Source organism: Hyperolius riggenbachi, chromosome 12 (assembly GCF_040937935.1).
Source record: "Hyperolius riggenbachi isolate aHypRig1 chromosome 12, aHypRig1.pri, whole genome shotgun sequence".
Classification (NCBI taxonomy): domain Eukaryota; kingdom Metazoa; phylum Chordata; class Amphibia; order Anura; family Hyperoliidae; genus Hyperolius; species Hyperolius riggenbachi.
In genome coordinates, this window is record NC_090657.1 from 21261569 (window position 1) to 21283548 (window position 21980).

The 21980-nt window shown below is 44.4% G+C and overlaps 1 protein-coding gene across 2 annotated transcripts in view; it reads left to right on the forward strand.

Annotated features, from left to right (window-relative positions):
• The window catches only part of CCDC47 (coiled-coil domain containing 47), a 42801-nt gene that overhangs the window by 842 nt on the left and 19979 nt on the right, over positions 1–21980 (forward strand). Inside the window, exons 1-2 of one of the 2 annotated variants that reach the window (XM_068262851.1) lie at positions 5280–5446; positions 16213–16495. In XM_068262851.1, the coding sequence (XP_068118952.1) occupies positions 16229–16495 (267 nt within the window). In that variant the 5' untranslated portion in view covers positions 5280–5446; positions 16213–16228. Of the gene's footprint in view, positions 1–5279; positions 5447–16212; positions 16496–21980 lie in introns of those variants that run through there. The other variant, XM_068262850.1, reaches the window with a different exon arrangement.

Genomic DNA, 21980 nt, shown 5'->3' on the forward strand with positions numbered 1-21980 from the left:
TAGTGTGTATGTACAGTGTACAGGAGTCATGTGACTTGTAGCTGCCACTGCTGTACCTCCTGTATACCAGCCTGTGGCCTCATACAGTAGTGTGTATGTACAGTGTACAGGAGTCATGTGACTTGTAGCTGCCACTGCTGTACCTCCTGTATACCAGCCTGTGGCCTCATACAGCAGTGTATATGTACAGTGTACAGGATCATGTGACTTGTAGCTGCCACTGCTGTACCTCCTGTATACCAGCCTGTGGCCTCATACAGTAGTGTGTATGTACAGTGTACAGGATCATGTGACTTGTAGCTGCCACTGCTGTACCTCCTGTATACCAGCCTGTGGCCTCATACAGTAGTGTGTATGTACAGTGTACAGGAGTCATGTGACTTGTAGCTGCCACTGCTGTATCTCCTGTATACCAGCCTGTGGCCTCATACAGTAGTGTGTATGTACAGTGTACAGGAGTCACGTGACTTGTAGCTGCCACTGCTGTACCTCCTGTATACCAGCCTGTGGCCTCATACAGTAGTGTGTATGTACAGTGTACAGGAGTCATGTGACTTGTAGCTGCCACTGCTGTATCTCCTGTATACCAGTCTGTGGCCTCATACAGTAGTGTGTATGTACAGTGTACAGGAGTCATGTGACTTGTAGCTGCCACTGCTGTACCTCCTATATACCAGCCTGTGGCCTCATACAGTAGTGTGTATGTACAATGTACAGGAGTCATGTGACTTGTAGCTGCCACTGCTGTATCTCCTGTATACCAGCCTGTGGCCTCATACAGCAATGTATATGTACAGTGTACAGGAGTCATGTGACTTGTAGCTGCCACTGCTGTATCTCCTGTATACCAGTCTATGGCATCATACAGCAGTGTGTATGTATAGTGTACAGGAATCATGTGACTTGTAGCTGCTACTGCTGTGTCTCCTGTATACCAACCTGTGGCATCATACAGCAGTGTGTATGTACAGTGTACAGGAGTCATGTAACTTGTAGCTTCCACTGCTGTTTCCTGTATACCAGCCTGTGGCCTCATACAGCAGTGTGTATGTACAGTGTACAGTAGTCATGTGACTTGTAGCTGCCACTGCTGTGTCTCCTGTACACCAGCCTGTGGCCTCATACAGCAGTGTGTGTGTACAGTGTACAGGAGTCATGTGACTTGTAGCTGCCACTGCTGTGTCTCCTGTACACCAGCCTGTGGCCTCATACAGCAGTGTGTGTGTACAGTGTACAGGAGTCATGTGACTTGTAGCTGCCACTGCTGTGTCTCCTGTACACCAGCCTGTGGCCTCATACAGCAGTGTGTGTGTACAGTGTACAGGAGTCATGTGACTTGAAGCTGCCACTGCTGTACCTCCTGTTTACCAGCCTGTGGCCTCATACAGCAGTGTGTGTGTACAGTGTACAGGAGTCATGTGACTTGTAGCTGCCACTGCTGTACCTCCTGTATACCAGCCTGTGGCCTCATACAGCAGTGTGTATGTATAGTGTACAGGAATCATGTGACTTGTAGCTGCTACTGCTGTGTCTCCTGTATACCAACCTGTGGCCTCATACAGCAGTGTGTATGTACAATGTACAGGACAGGAGTCATGTGACTTGTAGCTGCCACTGTTGTCTCCTGTATACCAGCCTGTGGCCTCACACAGCAGTGTGTATGTACAGTGTACAGGAGTCATGTGACTTGTAGCTGCCACTGCTGTCTCCTGTATACCAGTCTGTAGCCTCATACAGCAGTGTGTATGTACAGTGTACAGGATCATGTGACTTGTAGCTGCCACTGCTGTGTCTCCTGTATACCAGTCCGTGGCCTCATACAGGTGTGTGTGTGTGTGTGTGTGTGTGTGTGTGTGTGTGTGTGTGTGTGTGTACACAGTGTACAGGAGTCATGTGACTTGTAACTGCCACTGCTGTCTCCTGTATACCAGTTTGTGGCCTCATAGAGCAGTGTATATGTACAGTGTACAGGGGTCATGTGACTTGTAGCTTCCACTGCTGTACCTCCTGTATACCAGCCTGTGGCCTCATACAGCAGTGTGTATGTACAGTGTACAGGACAGGAGTCATGTGACTTGTAGCTACCACTGCTGTACCCCTGTATATCAACCTGTGGCCTCATACAGCAGTGTGTATGTACTCAAATGTGTGTATGGACTCAAAATTACCTCTTCAAGAAGCCCTTGCCCAACTCTCTGTTGAAAACCTCTTGATTCAGCCCCTTTCTTCTCTTTATACAGCCCCTTTCTTATCGTGTCACCCCCACCCCTTTAAGGGGCGATTTTTCCCACCGATATACAGCAGATTCGATCACTGATCGAATCTGCTGTGAAATCGACGCGCAAATGTACACCGAACGATCGTTTTCCGACCGAAATCGATCGTTCCCGTCGTTCCTGTCCGTGCAAAAGATTTCCCTCGATCGCTGGCGGGTCAGGAGTGCGTCGATAGCAGTGTTCGAATGTCCGACGACTGACGCAATACATTACCTGTTCCGCCGGCGCGTGTCACCGCTGCTCCTTTTCCGCTGGGCTTCGAGTCCGGCAGGCTTTACTTCTTCCTGTCCCGGCAGGAAGTTTAAACAGTAGAGCGCCCTCTACCCCCGCGGACAAGGAAGTGAAGCTAGAGCCGAGCGTGGAGAAGAAGACAGCGGAGACCGGAGATACGCGCCGGCCGGACAGTTAATGTATAGCGGGGGGGGGAGGGGGAGGTGGAGACAGCGGCAGCTTCACAGATGGTGAATCGATTTCATGCTGAAATCGATTCACAATCTGTTTGCAGTAAAGGTAGCCATACGATCCCTCTCTGATCAGATTTGATCAGAGAGAGATCTATCTGTCGGTCGATCTGATGGCAAATCGACCAGTGTATGGCTACCTTTAGATTGTAGCAGGGCTGTGGAGTTGGAGTCGGAGCAATTTTGGGTGCCTGGAGTCGGAGTCGGGAAAAAATGCACCGGCTCCGACTCCTAATGAATTTAAACTGTAATTAAAATAGAAAATATGATAAAATGTTCTATTTCTCAGATAATAGTCATCATAAATAATTTATACATACAGTAATAGCTGTGCTTAGTCCACAAAAATGAAATAAACCAATCAAAATTAGTTACTTGTGCTGCTTCAATAAAGCAGTCCCCGTATTTTTAAAGTCAGATATACATATCTGATTGTGACTGCACAGTATATATGATGTGTACACAGGAATCTCTTCTATACTAAATAACATCTATGCTGTAAGTATAAAGCCTGATGTGTAGCCGTGTCACTAATAAAGATGGTCAATGAGATGGAAATAATTCTGTGTTGATTCTGATTTATGCAAATGTATGCATTCTCTTTGCTCATTAAATCAAATAATTTGATATGTTGTTAAAATGTGGTTTGGTGACTACAAATTAAATGGTACCTGAGAAGGATGAAAAGAAAAGTTTTATACATACCTGGGGCTTCTTCCAGCCCCCTTCAGGCTAATCAGTCCCTCGCTGTCCTCCACCACCCGGATCTTCTGCTATGAGTCCTGGTAATTCAGCCAGTCAGCGCTGTCCGGCCACTTGCCGCTTCCACAGCCAGGAGTGTTCTGCACCTGCGCAATAGTGCTGCGCAGGTGTAGTATGCTCCCGGCGGCAGAGTGTGTGCATGCACACTACACCAGACTGGCTCAAGTACCGGGATTCATAGCAGAAGATCCAGGTGGCGGAGGAGGACAGCGAGGAACTGATTAGCCTGAAGAGGGCTGGAGGAAGCCCCAGGTATGTATAAAACTTTAATTTCATCTGTCTCAGGTTTACTTTGTTACACAGTAGTACTATACTCTACATATGCACCCCCACAGATATGCAGGGAATCCACTGAGAATGTTGTGCACATTGAACAGAGAGGTGTTGTCTGTCACCCATAAACCTTGTTCAGATTGTGCATGAATAATGTGTAATAGAGGAAGAATCCCCTCATTCCCCTGCAGAGTACCTGCACATCACTCTTATGTACCCACAGTTACATTGCCTAGGGCCTGATCCATGTTCAGATTGTGCATGAAGAATGTGTAATAGAGGAAGAATCTCCTCATTCCCCTGCAGAGTACCTGCACATCACTCTTACATGTACTCACAGTCACATTGCCTAGGGCCTGATAGATGTTCTTTGTTCCAGTTTGTACCTTTTACAAGTACTCTTACCAAGGACTAGTTTTAGTCTATGACTAAAGGGAATAAATTTGGCAATCTCCATATCCTTCTCACTTCAGTTGACTTTTGAAATTCCTAAGCGTTGGCAGTTAAGAGACGAATTTCATGTTACATACTTTCAATCAACAAGATCGTAATATGCAAATTAGAGGAGTCGGAGTCGAGGAGTCGGAGTAGGTGGATTTTTGTACCAACTCCACAGCCCTGGATTGTAGGCCTTTGGCAGAACCCCCCTCCTTGTGTATCCCAGTTGATTGTGTACTCTTCCCACAGAGTTGTGTAAATTTGTATTATTGGGACTACTACTCCAGTGTATGATCTGGCATTGTTTATCTTACATTTTATTCATGGAATTGTGTTGTCTGTCACCCCTTTTATCGTTATCTGTAACCTTATTTATTGTCCAGAGGCACTGCATAATATGTTGGCGCTATATAAATTCAATAAATAATATTGCAGTGGTATTCCGTCAGGTCAGTTGGCTCCTATCTGACCACCTGGCTGCTTGGAATGAGCTGATGTGGATCCAGCCTCCCCATTTCGACCGTGAGAGATCCCATTTTCCTTCCTTTCCTGTGCAATCTTATGGGAAGGATCTTGCGGATCATAAGTACTCTCTCCCCCCACCAGGGAGCCACCTGTACTTAATCATTTTTGTGGCCACAACATCGTCCCTATACTTCTAAATCAAGTCACTGTTCTCATCGGTATTCTTTAAATATTCATATATAGCTACAAAGGTAGTTGTGATTAAAAAAAATCTGTCAAATTAAGTCAATATAGAAACTAATTTGCAGAGTGTTTTTCCTAGGTGTGCAGGTGTGCAGCTGTCTTTTGGCACAGTTAATAACTGCATAACTACAAAAAATTGCTATAAAGCTATATCTGTGCTGCAGAAATGACTTTGCACATTAATATTATTAAAAATTAGCTTTACAGTTCAGTTTGCAGTTGTCTGTGAATTTCCAACACTGACCAGAAACAGTTATGCTTGTTTTCCACACCTGCTCAAACTGACTTTACACCCAAGTTGTGTTCATTTTCTAATCTGGATTCCGTACTTGTGTGCCTCTTGTTTTCAGTACAGACAGCGTATTTACATTACCCTCCTCCATGCAGGAATAATTAGTTGGACAGACCAGGAATAAATGTTACTTGTTTTCCACACCTGTGACTGGCGGGAAGCTCCAACACTTCGTTTTGTCACACTTTGTTCCATTCTGTGTGGCGCGGCTGAGCATTTGAATTTAATTATACAAAGTAAGTCTGAAATAACGTGTTGCATTAATAGAGCTGATGTGTAGGGGTTATCTTTTTGTGGGAAAAAAGGTAGAATGTCTATTTAAAGAGGGATTGTCAGCCACAAAATCAAATTTCATTTACCCCCTTCGCTGTGTTTTAATATGCAGCCTGCAACCTGCCCCTGCATCGCAAGCACTCTAATATATTCAGAAATGTTTCTGCCGTAATAAATCTTATCTCAGTCAGTCTGGCTCTATTTTGCCATTGCCAACGAAAAGGAAGATTTTCCTCACCCCTCCCACATTCCTGCTCCTCACTGATTGGCTGAGGGCAGTTCAGTGAGCTGCTGAAATCTGATCTATGTTGTGCTCACATGTGTTTACAAAGCAAGCTAGATATGACAGTGCAGTTTCTACGGGGGGAAAAAGTAAGGGAGGAAATGACATCAGGATTGGCTTCAGTCAGAGGGAATCGAGATGCAAAATGCCAGGAACAGAATTCTCTTTATTTACTATATAAAATTCACTGAAATCAACATGGACAGTCCAATACATCTGTTATGTAAGTAGAACAAGTAGTTATCTACTTGTATATGTGTTTTTTTTCCTAGGATAGTATGGCTGTCCCTGCTGTATTAAACAGTGAGGTCTGTAATGTGATTGGTGGGTTATGGCCATTTTCCCCTGGTCTGTAATGTGATTGGTGGGTTATGGCCATTTTCCCCTGGTCTGTAATGTGATTGGTGGGTTATGGCCATTTCCCCCTGGTCTGTAATGTGATTGGTGGGTTATGGCCATTTTCCCCTGGTCTGTAATGTGATTGGTGGGTTATGGCCATTTTCCCCTGGTCTGTCATGTGATTGGTGGGTTATGGCCATTTTCCCCTATTCTGTAATGTGATTGGTGGGTTATGGCCATTTCCGCCTGGTCTGTAATGTGATTGGTGGGTTATGGCCATTTCCGCCTGGTCTGTAATGTGATTGGTGGGTTATGGCCATTTTCCCCTGGTCTGGTGACCCCTGAGCCTCAGAGTGTCTTCTCAGTGATTGTTGGGATTCTGTGTCTGTTTTTAGACTACAGCTGTCTCTCTGTGTCATTCATTTGGAGGAATCGATATGCCGTTAGTCTGTGGTCACACCCTGAGCTAATGCTTTTCATTGCCACTTATATGGGCAACAAACGTGTAATGGCTTTATATATGTGTACTACATAGCTTTTAGTTCCAGACCTTTGATTTCTTAGACACGGTTTGGCTATTGTATATAAACTGGGAGAGATTTTGTTGCTTCTAATTAATTCTCCTGTTATTTCTGTAGTGCAGCTAAGTAAATGATTGCTTGTTGAGGGGAACAGCACCATAAAGAGGAACTGTAGTGAATAATTTTTTTTGTTATTTTTTGCAATATTTATAAAGTATTTATAAATGATTTAGTCAGTGTTTACCTATTCTAAAATCCTTCCTCTCCCTGATTTACATTCTGGAATCTATGGGCTGGTTCAGACGGGCGTCTGCGGAGCGTATACTGCCAGTGTTCGGGACTTGGCGTTAAACGCTCCCATTCAGGTGAATAGGAGCATTTGCACCAGGCTTTTACGGGCATTTACGCGAACGCGGCGTTCGGGTCCCGATTTTCCTGGCGTTCAAGGCGCCCCCGGATGATACATGTAGCGTCCTGGGGCGGTTAACCGCCACAGGTAATGTTCCCCTAGGGGAAGAAAAACGCCGACCGCATTCGAAAGCTACGTGAAGGCTGCTGAAAGCCCGAATGCGTAGCCGCCGCAACGCTACCAAACGTGACGCCACAGAAAGCCGGACAGACGTCCGTGTGAACCAGCCCTATCACTGGTGATCTCTGTGGGATGTTTGTTTACTGAGAGTTCCTAGGGCAGTACAAAATATACCTGGTCTTTGTGTCAGACACCAGGCAACACCTGTGATAACTCCAGCCCGTACCAACTATGAGATTTTCCAGAGGAGCGATTGTTTCCGCGACCTCTTGACATGTGTACTGGCGTGCAATTAGCCGGGTTTGTTCCCATGTCACCCGGCAACAGCGACCATCACCTTGGATATTTAAGATCCACATCGACTCCGCGCAAAGCACCGCAATCACTTGACTTCCCTTTTGCGCCTGTCGCGTGTACCGGCAGAAAGATGGATGGTGAAACAAACGCTCGTTGTCAGAGGGATGTCGCTGGATCCATCTTCCTCCATCAGGTGGTGAGGATTTAGCTTTATAAATGATGATTTGTAGTATTTTTTCCGTGTATTTATCTGTACCAATAGGAATTTGGGAGTTTAAAAAAAAAAACAATAAATGAAAGAGAGCTGAAGTGGGGGGTGTTGGGCCTGTGAAACTGGTATTCTTTCCATCAATTTGCTTCTCTTTACTGTTGATATTCATTTATGTGTTAGTTTGGTTTTATTTGTGCTTTCAGGTTATAATGATTCCAGATCAGTTCCTTGTCTCATTAGTGGAGTCACATATAGAGCACACAAGGTCAGCAGTCCTCTTAGCTGTACAGCCATGCAGGTTAATGTGTGACAGTACTGAAGGCAGAGTTCACAAGGGCTTGGATGCAGCACTCTGTAGCTAGCTGTATGTACTGAGCTGTATGACACTCTGTTTCTGGACAGAGAGTGGAGGGAATATTGATGAGCATTCTGGATAAGCATTCCAAATACAGTAATGTTTAGATTGATTAGTATTTCTGCACTTTCCTTTTTTTTATTCTTTTGAACCCTTCTGACAATAAAGCAAATGCATGCAGTGTTCTCCCCAGGCTCTTTTAGCCGGGTGCTCCACCCGGCTAGTTATGGTGAGCACCCGGCTGTCATCAGCTCACTTCTCCTCTGCTGTAAGCAGAGTTGAGCAGAAAAGCACTAACCCTGCATTCTCTCATCTTGTCCCACCCGGCTACTTTTTCATGCCACCCGGGTGGAACAAATTTCTGGAAAGAACACTGTGCATGTCTACCGGGATGGCGGGGAAATAGGACATCCTTGCATCTCCCCCCCCCCCCCCCCTCCTTTATTACAGGGCCAAGTTTGCATGATTTTAGTGGCTGCTTGCACAGCATCAGACAGTCAGCTGAGTGATTAGAGGTTGGGAAAATATTGACTGATCACACATGTGGCATTGTGTGAACGCTTGAACCCCCAAAAGAAAGTGGTGTTAATGCACTAGTGACAGCATGTCTAAAGATGAGGGGGGCATTACATAAAGTAATTTGCGTTATACACCCAATATATATGCTGCTGCAGTGCTGCATTGTATGTTCTTTATACCAGTGATGCATACAAAAGGAGGAGAGTTATGCTGCTCCTGCTTAAAGTGGACCTGAACTCTTGTACAGGACAGAAAGAAAACATAGAGAAATGCACCCTGTATGTATTCAGAGAGTTTAGCCTGTCTGATTCCTCATTTGTGACTAACCACAAGTAGTGGTTGTAATTTGATCTCTCAGTTGTGTCAGCTGACAGCCATGGCAGAGAGGCCAATTAGAAAGCACGGGATGTTAACAATATGTCTGCTCCCATGAAAGCTGGAAGTATACACACTGCAGATTTATTGCAGGATTTGTATCAGCATTAAAGGGGAACTGAAGAGAGAGGTATATGGAGGCTGCCATGTTTATTTCCTTTTAAGCAATACCAGTTACCTGGCTGTCCAGCTAATCCTCTGCCTCTAATACTATTAGCCATAGCCCCTGAACAAGCATGCAGCAGATCAGGTGTTTCAGACTTTAAAGTCAGATCTGACAAGACTAGCTGCATGCTTGTTTCTGGTGTTATTCAGATACTATACAATACAATACAATAACATTTCTATAGCGCTTTTCTCCAATAGGACTCAAAGCGCAGAGAAATACTGATTAAAAGGAAATAAATATGGCAGCCTCCGTATACCTCTTACTTCAGTTCCCCTTTAACAAAGAAATGTTTTTCTTTAAAGGCTATTATGCTGTTGCATATGTTTTAGAGCAGAGAGGAAGGTCTGTGTTTAGGTCTGCCTTAAGGACCATGATTTTATAGGAAAAAGCAGGTGCTGAGGGGAGTGTTTAGTTTACATACAAATAATCATTAACTCTCTGCACTCAAGACACAGCAAGCTGGCACTAGCAGCATTAAAAACTAGGCTGCAAAATTATGCGTTTGCCAAAAGGGGTCATTAGCTTGCATGCTAAAGCATTGCGTTCTAGACCCTTTCATCAGCGATGAGGTTTTCCCTTATGGGAAGGGTCCCTACTCTACCTATAGTCAGCAAGCAAGCAAACATTTCATGCTCATAACCTGCAATCACATAATTTTGCAGGTAAAAAAATTAAATTTGCATAATTTAGTCGTTTTTAATGCTGCTACAGTTCCAGATTGCTGTGGGTGTCTTGGGTGCAGAGGGTTAGAGCCCGTTTCCACTGGCCACCGCGTGCAGCTGCACTTCCGGGTCTGCGGGAACACAGATGAATCCCAGAAGCCGTGCATGATTCGCTGCCTCCCGTGCGAAAACTGCGGGCAATGCCGGCCGAATCGCTAGGGCAAGCGATTCAGCCGGCGGCGCCATTATTTCCTATGACAGAGTTTCCCCGAGCGATTTGCCTGCGGGGAAACTCTGCGGATTTGACCCGTTTTCCACAGTAGTGGAAACGGCCCTTACTGATTGTCTGTATACCAGTAACACATGTGATAGCTGTAACATTTACAGTGTGCAGGTTGGGAGTTACGCTGTTTGTGTAATGTGTGTCACACACTTATTGCAATGCCCGCTAATCTTGATGTGTGGTGTCGTTGTAAAGCTTAGTGAATGAGGCCAAGACGACAGGAATAGGAAACTCAGGAATAGAGCATAGGATGGAAGTGCTATCATGCAATTTTTCTTTTCCTGTCCTATTAATTAGATTGGGAAATTACTCAGAGTGATTGCGTTGAGGAGCCATCTGGAAAATCTGCTGTGTCTTTTAAAGGACAATTGTAGCGATATGAGTGCGGAGGCTGCCATATTTATTTGCTTTTAAACAATACCGGTTGCCTGGCTGCCCTGCTGATCACTTTGGCTACAGTAGTGTCTGAATAACTGCTCTTGTCGGTTATTATGTATGTTGTTAGAGGCAGAAGATCAGCAGGACAGCCAGGCAACTGGTATTGCTTAAAAGGAAATAAATGTGGCAGCCTCCACATACCTCTCGCTACAGTTGTCCTCTAAAGCTAGCCATACACCTACAGTGGCTTGCAAAAGTATTCGGCCCCCTTGAAGTTTTCCACATTTTGTCACATTACTGCCAGAAACATGAATCCATTTTATTGGAAAAACAAAAGTTTGCTTTCTAAAAACAGAAAGAATTTTATTGTAATTCCACATGAAAGACCAATACTAAGTGGTGTACACATGAGAAGTGGATCGAAAATCATACATCAGTCCAAACATTTTTTACAAATCAATAACTGCAAAGTGGGGTGTGCATAAATATTCAGCTCCCTGAGTCAATACTTAGTAGAACCACCTTTTGCTGCAATTACAGATGCCAGTCTTTTAGGGTATGTCTCTACCAGCTTTGCACATCTAGAGACTGAAATCCTTGCCCATTCTTCTTTGCAAAACAGCTCCAGCTCAGTCAGATTAGATGGACAGCGTTTGTGAACAGCAGATTTCAGATCTTGCCACAGATTCTCGATTGGATTTAGATCTAGGCTTTGACTGGGCCATTCTAACACATGGATATGTTTTGTTTTAAACCATTCCATTGTTGCCCTGGCTTTGTTTAGGGTCGTTGTCCTGCTGGAAGGTGAACCTCCGCCCCAGTCTCAAGTCTTTTGCAGAGGTTCTCTTCCAAGTTTGCCCTGTATTTGGCTCCATCTATCTTCCCATCAACTCTGACCAGCTTCCCTGTCCCTGCTGAAGAGATGCCCCCCCCCCCGAGCATGATGCTGCCACCACCATATTTGACAGTGGGGATGGTGTGTTCAGAGTGATGTGCAGTGTTAGTTTGCATGTTTGTGGCAGTAATGTGACAAAATGTGGAAAACTTCAAGGGGGCCGAATACTTTTGCAAGCCACTGTATAGATTACCACCTAATGTGGCAAAATAAATTGATTCCTCTCTGAAAGGAATTGATTACTACCACACTGCAAATCAATTGTCAGCAGTTTCCTGCATGGGTCATTAATCTACCTTCCGCTCCTGCCCCACCCCCAATCAACCTAGGTCTTCTGCCATGTCCGATAAATACTTTCAAATGATTTTTGGTCAAAATCAAGCAAAAGTCGATTGATCAAACATTTTAGGGGAATTGAATCACTGCAGATCGATCAAATCTGCAAGCAATCAAACAGGGAAATTGATAAATGTGTGGGCACTTTAAGGATTTAATAAAACCTTCTACCTGTTAAAGGTGTTCTGAGGACAAAAACCGCCACTTACCTGGGGCTTCTATCGGCCCCCTGCAGCTGAAATGTCCTGCGCCGTCCTCCTCCAATGCTCTGTTCCCAGCCGCCTGTCCCTGTCAGCCATCTGATTAGACTGCGGCTGAGCGGCAGGCGCAGTACAAGAAAACTTTGTACTGCGCAGTAATCTCCCGATGACGCACGCAGGAGCGAGCATTATTCGTCTTGTTAGACAAATATTACAATGGGACTGGCCGCGGGGAACTGAGCATCGGAGGAGGACGGCGTGGGACCTTTCAGCTGCAGTGGGCCGGTAGAAGCACCAGGTAAGTGGCAGTTTTTGTTTATTTAAACAGTCCACAAAACCCCTTTAAGCTTGTATGAGATCACACCAAACATCCTCACTAGTGTATGCCGATCACTATGTGACTGCTCAGGTGAGGTGTGTTATGTAGGACACAATGAGCCACAGACAGATTAACCGTTAAGGAGATTATATGGATTTATTCACCGCCTTAGTGTGTTGGATTATTGCTAGCATTGATTGTAAAGGATATGGAATCTGTGGAACTCTAGATTCTGTATAAGAAAAGCAAATTGTGCACCAAATTCCACCACCACATATGCCAGTCAAGCCATGCAGTCTAAGGCAGAGCTCCCCAACCCTGTCCTCAAAGCCCACCAACAGTTCATGTTTTGCAGGAAACCACAAACAACGGTGAGGTGTCTCAGCAGAGCTGATTAACTACCTGCGTGAATTGCCACAAAACATGCACTGTTGGTGGGCGTTGAGGACAGGGTTGGGGTACACTGGTCTAAGGGCCTGTTTCTACTAGATATGCATTTGTGCATTTTATTTTATTTATTTTTTGCACACATTTTCACAGCAATGATTTCCTATGTGCTTGTTTCCACTGAATGCGCAATGCGCATCCAGAAAAAAAAATTACGACCATGTTGCTATATTTCAGTTGTTGCATGCAGAAACATTGCCTGCGATGCAGTTTTTACATATGGATCAATAGTTGTAATAGGACTTCCCGCTTTGTAAACCCCAAAAAGTTGCAAATTCGCATGTAAAAATTGCGTACATGCATATGCTTTTTCTAATTTACATGCAAATTTTGCATCTGAAAATTCACAGGCAATTTGTATGCTTCTAATGGAATTGTAGCCACACACTCTCTTAGGGCCCATTCACACTTGCTAATCGCAAAACGCTAGCTATCTTGCTAGCGTTTTGCTCTGGCGTTTTTTGGTGATTAATGCCAAAAAATCCCCATTCACACTTGGCAATTTTTTAGCGATCTTGTTTTGCGCTTCTATAGCACTAAACCGCGATCGTCGGGAAATCGCTCGAAAATGGTGCAGACTAAGCGTTTGTGTTTAACGTTTTTGGGCGATTTGTGGCGATTAGCGCATATTGCCCAAATGAGAACAGGCCCATAGACTTTCATTACCTTAGTGCTTTGAAAAGCTCTAGCGTTTGAGCGTTTTGCCAAAATCACTGGCAAAACGCTAAAGTGTGAATGGGCCCTCAAACACTGTAGAGATGTGACTGCTTCTTTTAGCTGGCTGTCAGTTTCCCTCCTGCTCTCTCCTGCTGTCTCCCTCATTCCCCACGACCAATTGTAGTGGGAGAGGGACAAGTCAGGGCATTTACCCCTTCCGAATTACACTGCTGGAGGCAACATGGCCCAGTTGGCTGAAATCCCAGGAAGCCTACCCATGGTCACATGATGCCAAATCTTCGATCCGACTATCGGAGCAGAAAAGCTATTGTTGACAGAGCTGAACGGCTACAGTATTTGATATTTATTTGAAATGTATATTTAATGCTACATTGCACTGGCACCCTTAGCACAGAGCACTTTTTTCCCCTGATGAAGCCCCATGAAACATGTTGGGTTGGTGGAGGTTTAATGTATTTATATAGCAGTTTCTTAGTGAACAAGGCTCTGATCCCAGCACATACTAAATGAACTTAAGTGTATGTGGATCCAGAATATGTACCTTCCCCTATTCCTTGTTGGTTAATTTCACAATTTTAGAGATCACAATAAAAACATTTTAATGATAGTCTCTCTCGATAGAGTTAACAATTGTGTTTAGTAATTGAATCAGAATTGTGCTGGTGTTTTTTTTGTTTTTTTTTTGTTTAGTTTTTACTATACATGTAAGGAGTAAGTCCTATAAACTGTGTCAGTGCTATGTAGTATTTTGGGAAGGGGAGCTGGATGTATGGAACTAGTTTCGTATATCTCTAGCCAGAGGCTACCCCGACACTGGCCTTAAAGCGGAATATAACCCAGCCTTTCAACTTTGCTCTAAAACATTATTTACAGCATATTATATGCAACCAGCATTTTTTTTTTTTTTTACTATACCAGCATTGGAAGGGTTACACACAGAGCTTTAAAGTTCCGTGGAGAGAAATGCAGACGCATCCGAAGTTTAGATAGATACATTTAAGTAAACACAATGTAACAAGTGAAGAATGTTACACACTCTCTGGCTGTCCTCCAACTCCTGCACAGTCAGTGTGTGTGTCAAATTCACCACTTGTTACATTGTGTTTACTTAAAGGAAAACTTAAGTCAAAAAAAAAATGACATTTACTCACCTGGGGCATCCCTCAGCACCCCGAAGCTGGATGGTGCCCTCGCAGCCCCGCTCCGATCGTCCTGTCCCCGCCGGCGGCTACTTCCGGTTCGGCGACAGCCGCCGACAGGCTGGGAACGCGGCTGATTTTCCGCGTTCCCAGCCGCTGCTATCACCCTCTATGCTGCTATAGCGTCTATATATACGCTATAGCAGCATAGAGGGTGATAGCAGCGGCTGGGAACGCGGAAAATCAGCCGCGTTCCCAGCCTGTCGGCGGCTGTCGCCGAACCGGAAGTAGCCGCCGGCGGGGACAGGACGATCGGAGCGGGGCTGCGAGGGCACCATCCAGCTTTGGGGTGCTGAGGGATGCCCCAGGTGAGTAAATGTCATTTTTTTAATTTGACTTAAGTTTTCCTTTAAATGTATCTATCTAAACTTCGGATGCGTCTGCATTTCTCTCCACGGAACTTTAAAGCTCTGTGTGTAACCCTTCCAATGCTGGTATAGTAAAAAAAAAAAATGCTGGTTGCATATAATATGCTGTAAATAATGTTTTAGAGCAAAGTTGAAATGCAGGGTTATATTCCGACTTTAAGGCCAGTGTCGGGGTAGCCTCTGGCTAGAGATATACGAAACTAGTTCCATACATCCAGCTCCCCTTCCCAAAATACTACATAGCACTGACACAGTTTATAGGACTTACTCCTTACAATGCTGGTCTAGTAAAAAAAATCGCTGGTTGCATATAATATGCTGTAAATAATGTTTTAGAGCAAAGTTGAAATGCAGGGTTATATTCCACTTTAAATGAATTGATTTTTTAATATACAGCTTCTGTAGCAAAGAATGGACATAAGCAGGTGGACTGGCAGCTCAGATGTGGAGCATCAGCTGCAGCCTATCTCTGGTACATGGAGAAGCATCTTTGATACAATCTTCCATCATTTCAATTTGTTCCATAGAAAGTATACAATATTGTCGCACTAAAAGGTAATTGCAAGTATCCAACTTCAAAAATGAGCAATAACCCCCATCATGCATCTCTTCAGCACAGTGAGAAAATATGGAAATCATTATTCAGTGTCTATAAAAAGACAAGTGTGTAACCAGAACTGCTGGTTCATAGCACAGAGGAACAATGAAAGGCCTCTGTGAAGGTCGTTCAGGTCTTCTGGGTATTGCTTCATTACGGAAACCTAACCTGCTTTTCTGCATCCTTTACACTGCCACAGTTGTCACCATGCCTAGATCCAAAATGAGATGGAGGCCTTCCAAATCTGGCACCTATTTATTAAAGAAAATGGATTGGCTCAAAAGAACTCCAGCCAGAACTGCGCATGTTTGAATTCAGGGCCACTGTTGTGATACCGACCCCATGCTGCAGTTATGTGACGGGGGTTTTAAAGATATTTACCAGTAGTTTAGGTTTCTTCCTCTTGCTGTGCCAGATTGGGATCTGGATTTCTATGATTAGCTGGATACCCTGTGGAGTTCTCCCCATGCCCTTTTAGCTAGGTGCTTCACCTGGCTAATTTTGGTTAGGACCCGGCTCACCTCCTCCTCTTTCTCCTCCTCCTATGTTGTAAGCAGAGTTGCACTGGCCCTGCAAACACCCCCCTCCTACCCCCAAACCTCACACGGCTACTTTTACATGCCACCTGGCTGGAAAAACAATTCTGGGGAGAACACAGCTCTGTAACACAAAATATAGATGAAACATACTTTTCAACCTTCTAAAGAAAAAAAAATGTAAAATAGAATTAACAAATAACCATTATACATTAATTTCCCCCCTATTTAGTCATCAACCAGTGAAGATGTTGCCCCGCTTCCTCTTTGCCGTCCTGATGCTATTGGTGGCCACCTCCCATGCCAAGTTCCAAGAGTTCGATGACGGTGACGATGTAGCTGAATATGATGACAATGACTTTGCAGAGTTTGAGGATGGCCCAGAGGAGGCCACCACCGCCCATCCTCCTCAGCAGAACCTACAAGAGGAAGAGGAGGAGGAAGAGGAGGACGATGAAGAGGCCACAGTAGAAGTGGAGGGACAGGAAGACTTTGACCTGGACGCAGAAGGACAAGTAAGTTGTAATAAAAATTCATGAGAGGTTAGTGGTGAACCTGCATCATAATGCAAAACAGTGGGTGGAGCTTTGAAAATTAGCCTTGTATGCTGTGGTTATTATGTCCACTAGCTAGACACTAGATAGTACACCTATAGTTTTTCATTTTATAGAGGAGTCCATAGAATTCTGCTTATAGAACGTTCTTTTGGGCCATTTTGTCCTTCCTCAGTGCTACAAATGGAAAAGATATGGCTGCACTGTATACACAAAACCTATCTCGGCTTTGTTACATTTACTGTATAATACAGATAAGATACTATACAAATAATGGGAGAAATGAGTAACTCGTGTGAAAGTGCATCAGGCCTATGAGTAAGAGCTGGGACCCACTAGAGCAGTGTTTTTGGACCACTGACGATCGCCGGTGATTCCAAAAAACACTTTGCCAATATAAATGGTGGTGAACCCATTAGTGGGGTTGCGATTAGGGTTTATCACAATCGCAGGACATGAAGCATTTTGGACACGTTTACGCTCAATGCTAAGTATAGAAGTGATTTTAATTGTAGTGTCTCAATGTCCGGCTTCTGCCCGTAGCCCTGTCCCCTAGCAGAAGAGGTCACAAGAGGTCATAGAGAAGCGCCTGTGACCTCTTCCGCTAGGAGGCGGGGCTACAGACAGAAACCAGACCTGGTAAGTATAATAAGTTTTATTGGAAAAAAAAAAAAGCGAATCGGAAGCGCTGTACCGTTTACTATACAGTGATTCAAATCAGAGGTCATCACAATTGGCCTTGGAATTGCTGCACACAGTACTTGCATGAGTTAAAAGCGCTGCAGCAATTCGTAGTGGGTTCCAGCCCTAAAACCTTGTAGACAATTAAAAAAAAAAAAAAAATATCCATTACAAGTGCAAACATGCAGCTGTCAGTTAGCATGCACAGCAAGGGATTGTTGGCAATTGCAGTCGTTTTGGTTAGTGCCAGGCATCATTTCCTGTGTGAATTGGCACAAAAGTTTAATCACCTCTAATTAGATATCAGAGAGAATTATGCTGCAGGGAAAGTGTGATTTATAGCCTTGGATTCATAACTGTTAGAATTAAAAAGAATCAGGAACCCGGAATTGGGTTTGGCACGTACAGGGGTACTGGTACATGAAATAGTCACAGGACAGGGCATGCAGTAGGAACAGAACATTATATAGCATTTATACAGAGGGAGACAATGTGGCATAAGAACCACACAAAAACCTAGCAGAATAACCAAAAAAATACACTTAAAGAGAGTCTGAAGCGAGAATAAATCTCGCTTCAGACCTCATAGATAGCAGGGGCATGTGTGCCCCTGCTAAACCGCCGCTATCCCGCCACTAAACGGGGGTCCCTTCACCCCCAAATCCCCTCGGTGCAGCGGGGGAGCGCTTCCTGGTTGGGGCAGGGCTAACCGCCTCAGCCCTGCCCCACGCGCGTCTGTCAGCGCGTATCTCCGACTCTCCCCCGCCCCTCTCAGTCTTCCTTCACTGAGAAGGGCGGGGGAGAGGCGGCGATGCGCCGCTGATAGACGCGACTGGAGGCAGGGCTGCAGCCGTTAGCCCTTGCCTCCAGGAGCGACCAAGTCTGCGACCAAGTGTTGCAGTGGGGGGTTTGGGGGTGAAGGGACCCCCGTTTAGCGGCGCAATGGCGGCGGTTTAGCAGGGGCACACATGCCCCTGCTAACTATGAGCTCTGAAGCGAGATTTATTCTCGCTTCAGAGTCTCTTTAAGCTGGAGCATCGTCTATATGCAGAGTGCTTCAGTGCGGGCATGATATTTGGGGTGGGGGTGGGCATTTCCATGGAGAGGGTTCAGAAGGTTGACAGCCAAGGGGAAGAAACTGTTCTTATGTCTTGAGGAGGAATCCTGGTGTAGATGGAGTGGAACCGGGCCCTATGTCTCGAGGGGAGCTGACTAAAGAAGCGGTAGCCTGGGTGATCCTTAGAGCTCCGGAGTTCAGCCTAGAGTGGTAGAGAAGGTCTAGAGTGGGAAGGAATCTCCCGATGATCTTCTCCGCTGATCTAATGATCCTCTGCAGTTTGAGCCTGTCGCTGGCGGAGGAGCTGGCGTACCACACCAGGAAGGAGAAGCATAGGACAGATTCGATTGTGGCAGAGTAGAAGTTTGTCAGAAGCTTTTGGTCCATAGTGAACTTTTTCAGTTGGCAGAGAAAGAAAAGCCTCTGTTGGGCTTTCCTCTGTGTTGAGGCAGTGTTGGCTTTCCACCTCAGGTCGTTGGAGATAATTGTGCCCAGTAGTAAAGGAATACATGCAAGATGTGAGTAGGGTTAATACCCTACCTACCATGTTCTCGTCTTGCTACATGTCAATTCAGGTTCCCTTTAAAACCCTAGTCCATGCAGAAATACAATTCATATTATGAGATGTACGTCAACATTGTTTAACCACTTAAAGGGGTTCTGTGGCACTTCTTAAAAATGCAATTTAAATGAAAAGATATCTTCCTTTCATATATACAAATCTTTTTCTCCCTGTCTCGTGTAGAAACAGCTGTGCTGTCTCTCTCCTGCTCCTTTCTAATTATTCGTCTAGTTAGACAAATATTGGGCCCCCCCCCCCTGCACATTATCCTATCAGTCATCGCTGACCTTGATGTGCGCAGGGGGAAGGTCTGCCTCTCTCCTGTAAAGGCGCAGTACACACGCCGTACTTTTTCAAATGATGAGTCTGTCAGACCCTCCTGTGGTGCGGTCGTTCTGCTGACAGTTGCACGTGAGTACATGCTGCCGAGCGGATCAGTCAAAAACAGTTTTATCAGTCTGCCTACAGCTGTCGGCAGAACGACCGCACTGCGGGAGGGTCTGATGGACCCATCGTTTGAAAAAGTAGGCCGTGTGTACGCACCTTAAAGAGACACTGAAGCGAAAAAAAAAAATTGATATAGTGAATTGGTTGTGTACTATGAATAATTACTAGAAGATTAGCAGCAAAGAAAATATTCTCATATTTTTATTTTCAGGTATATAGTGTTTTTTCTAACATTGCATCATTCTATAATATGTGCAGATTACACAACACTCAGCATTCAAAATGAGTCTTTCAGAGCAGTCTGTGAACTAATGACCTCTCCTCTAGCAGAGAAAAAGAAAACAGTTGAGATAATAAAAGTCAGATAACAGCCCTCTCCACGACTAAACTTAGGGCTGGTTCACACGGGCGTCTGCTGAGCTTTTGCTTGGCATTGCGTTCAAACGCCAGCGTTTAAAAGCTAGCTTTTGAAGGCTTTTGAAAAGCGTTCAAGGCTAGCAGTTCTGGTCTCTGCTATTGTTTCCTCGCGTTTACCGCCTCTGAAAGCAGCATGTTGCTTTTGAGACTAGACGCAACGCTGGGATCTACTGCCAGGCTTTCATGAAAGCCTGCAAAAGCCAGCTCTAAACGCTCCCATTCACTTGCATGGGATGGCAGTAGATCCCAAAAAACGCTGCGTCTGAAACGCTGCCTTAAACGCCACAAAAACGCCCGTCTGAACCAGCCCTTAGTCGGAGAGTTAATGGCTTGTTTGCATAGAGATAACAACTGGAGTTTCTTAACTCTTCCTGTACTGGAAACAATTAGACTGATGTATCTGATCTTAATGTTTTATTTCTTAGCTGTACTACACATACAAATCATAATTTCATAATTTTTTTTCGCTTCAGTGTCTCTTTAAGGCTGACAGCAGGGGGGAGAGCTGCTTTGTTTGGCTTCAGCACAGCTCGTCCCTGTAAAGGAGATAGTAAGGGACAGAGCTTTCCTCTCATCCTCTGTCATCATCTGCTATGACCCGGAAGCACTTCCGGAGACAATTTGCATTGCGGCCATCTTGGCCAAATGATTAAAAGTTATATTTTATTAACTAGGCTATTTATTGGCAGCGAGGAGCGGCTAAAATAGGCAAAATGAAGAGGGGGAATGACGGGGGAAACGATAATGTTTATTTTACTTTGGTGTAAATGCACAGGGCCGGGCCGAGGCATAGGCTGGAGAGGCTCCAGCCTCAGGGCGCAGTGTAGGAGGGGGCGCATAATTCATTCAGCTGTCATTCCTAATTGTGTTTGAAGCAGAAAGAAATAAGAAAAGGGGATACATGGCAGTGACTGCAAGCCAGATAACTAGATATTAAGGTGTTGGGGAGGTTGTGGGCCCTGTGGCACCTCTTGGTGTAATAGCAATCAGTGTGTGACGGCTGGGGTGGGAGGGGTGGAGGGGCGCACTTTGGTGTCTCAGCCTTGGGTGCTGGAGGACCTGGTCCCGGCTCTGTAAATGCATAACAGATCGTCTTTAATTCAAACTGGATGCCTATATGCATAGTTTGAGCTGCAATAAATCACTCTGGATGCATATGCGGGATTTACACGTCAGCAAGTGGTGACGTCGAAAGTGCCGTAAATGTATAAGCATGCTTAAAATCACAAGGTATATTCATTCATCAAAGTGAGAGTAATAATAATAATCCAAACATTTGTATAGCACTTTTCTCCTGTCGGACTCAAAGCGCTCAAGAGCTGCAGCCACTGGGACATGCTCAGGAGGCCACCCTGCAGTGTTAGGGGAGTCTTGCCTTGAACGCCTTACTGAATAGGTACTTGACCTAGCCAGGATTCGAACCCTGGTCTCCCATGTCAAAGGCAGACCCCTTAACCAGTACACTATCCAGCCACCACACAGAGTAAGAAACGTAGTTACAAAAATGATCGAACACTTCCTGGTAACTTCCAGGATAGTGTATCGCACCATTTAGTGGCCAAAAAGTAAAATGAAAGTAAAAAATATATTTCATTGTTATTAAAACCTTCTTAACTATTTTTTAAAAGTGACAGTTTAAAAAAAAAACATAAACAGTTAACTTGGGGTCTGAGCTTTTTTTAATATGTATGTAATAAGGGTATGATACTGTTACTTTAACAAATAAAAGGCTTTTAATTATTGATGAGGTACTAAAAGAACACAAAACGGATACACCTTTATATCCAAACAATATATTGTCTCCATAAACTGTACTTGGGACATAATTTAAATGTTGTAATAACCAGAACAAATAGGCAAATAAAAGGCTTAGGTTTTAATTTCTGTAGCATTGTTAATTTTAAAACTATAGGGGATGGAATTGGAGAAATGGTGTAGTTTTTTTTTTTAATTTTTCCTTGTTTTTTTCCCTTATAAAATGCATAAAACATGAAGTAATTAATGAAAACAAGTATCGCCTACAAAAACATATAGATCATTTAGGTGTGATAAGCAGTGTTAACGTTATGGGCAAATAAATTGGAGGACCGCTGATGGGAAAATGGCTCTTGGCAGTAAGGGTGAAGTAGTTAGTGTATCTCTGATAAAAGACTCATATTCTTCTGCAGCCAATGTTTCTGCTTGTACTCTATTTTACACTATACATGTGCTGGTCTTGGCAAACTGGCATTCAGCTCACCTCCTGGTTTCGGTTTATCTGCTCTGCATATGAAAACTTGGCT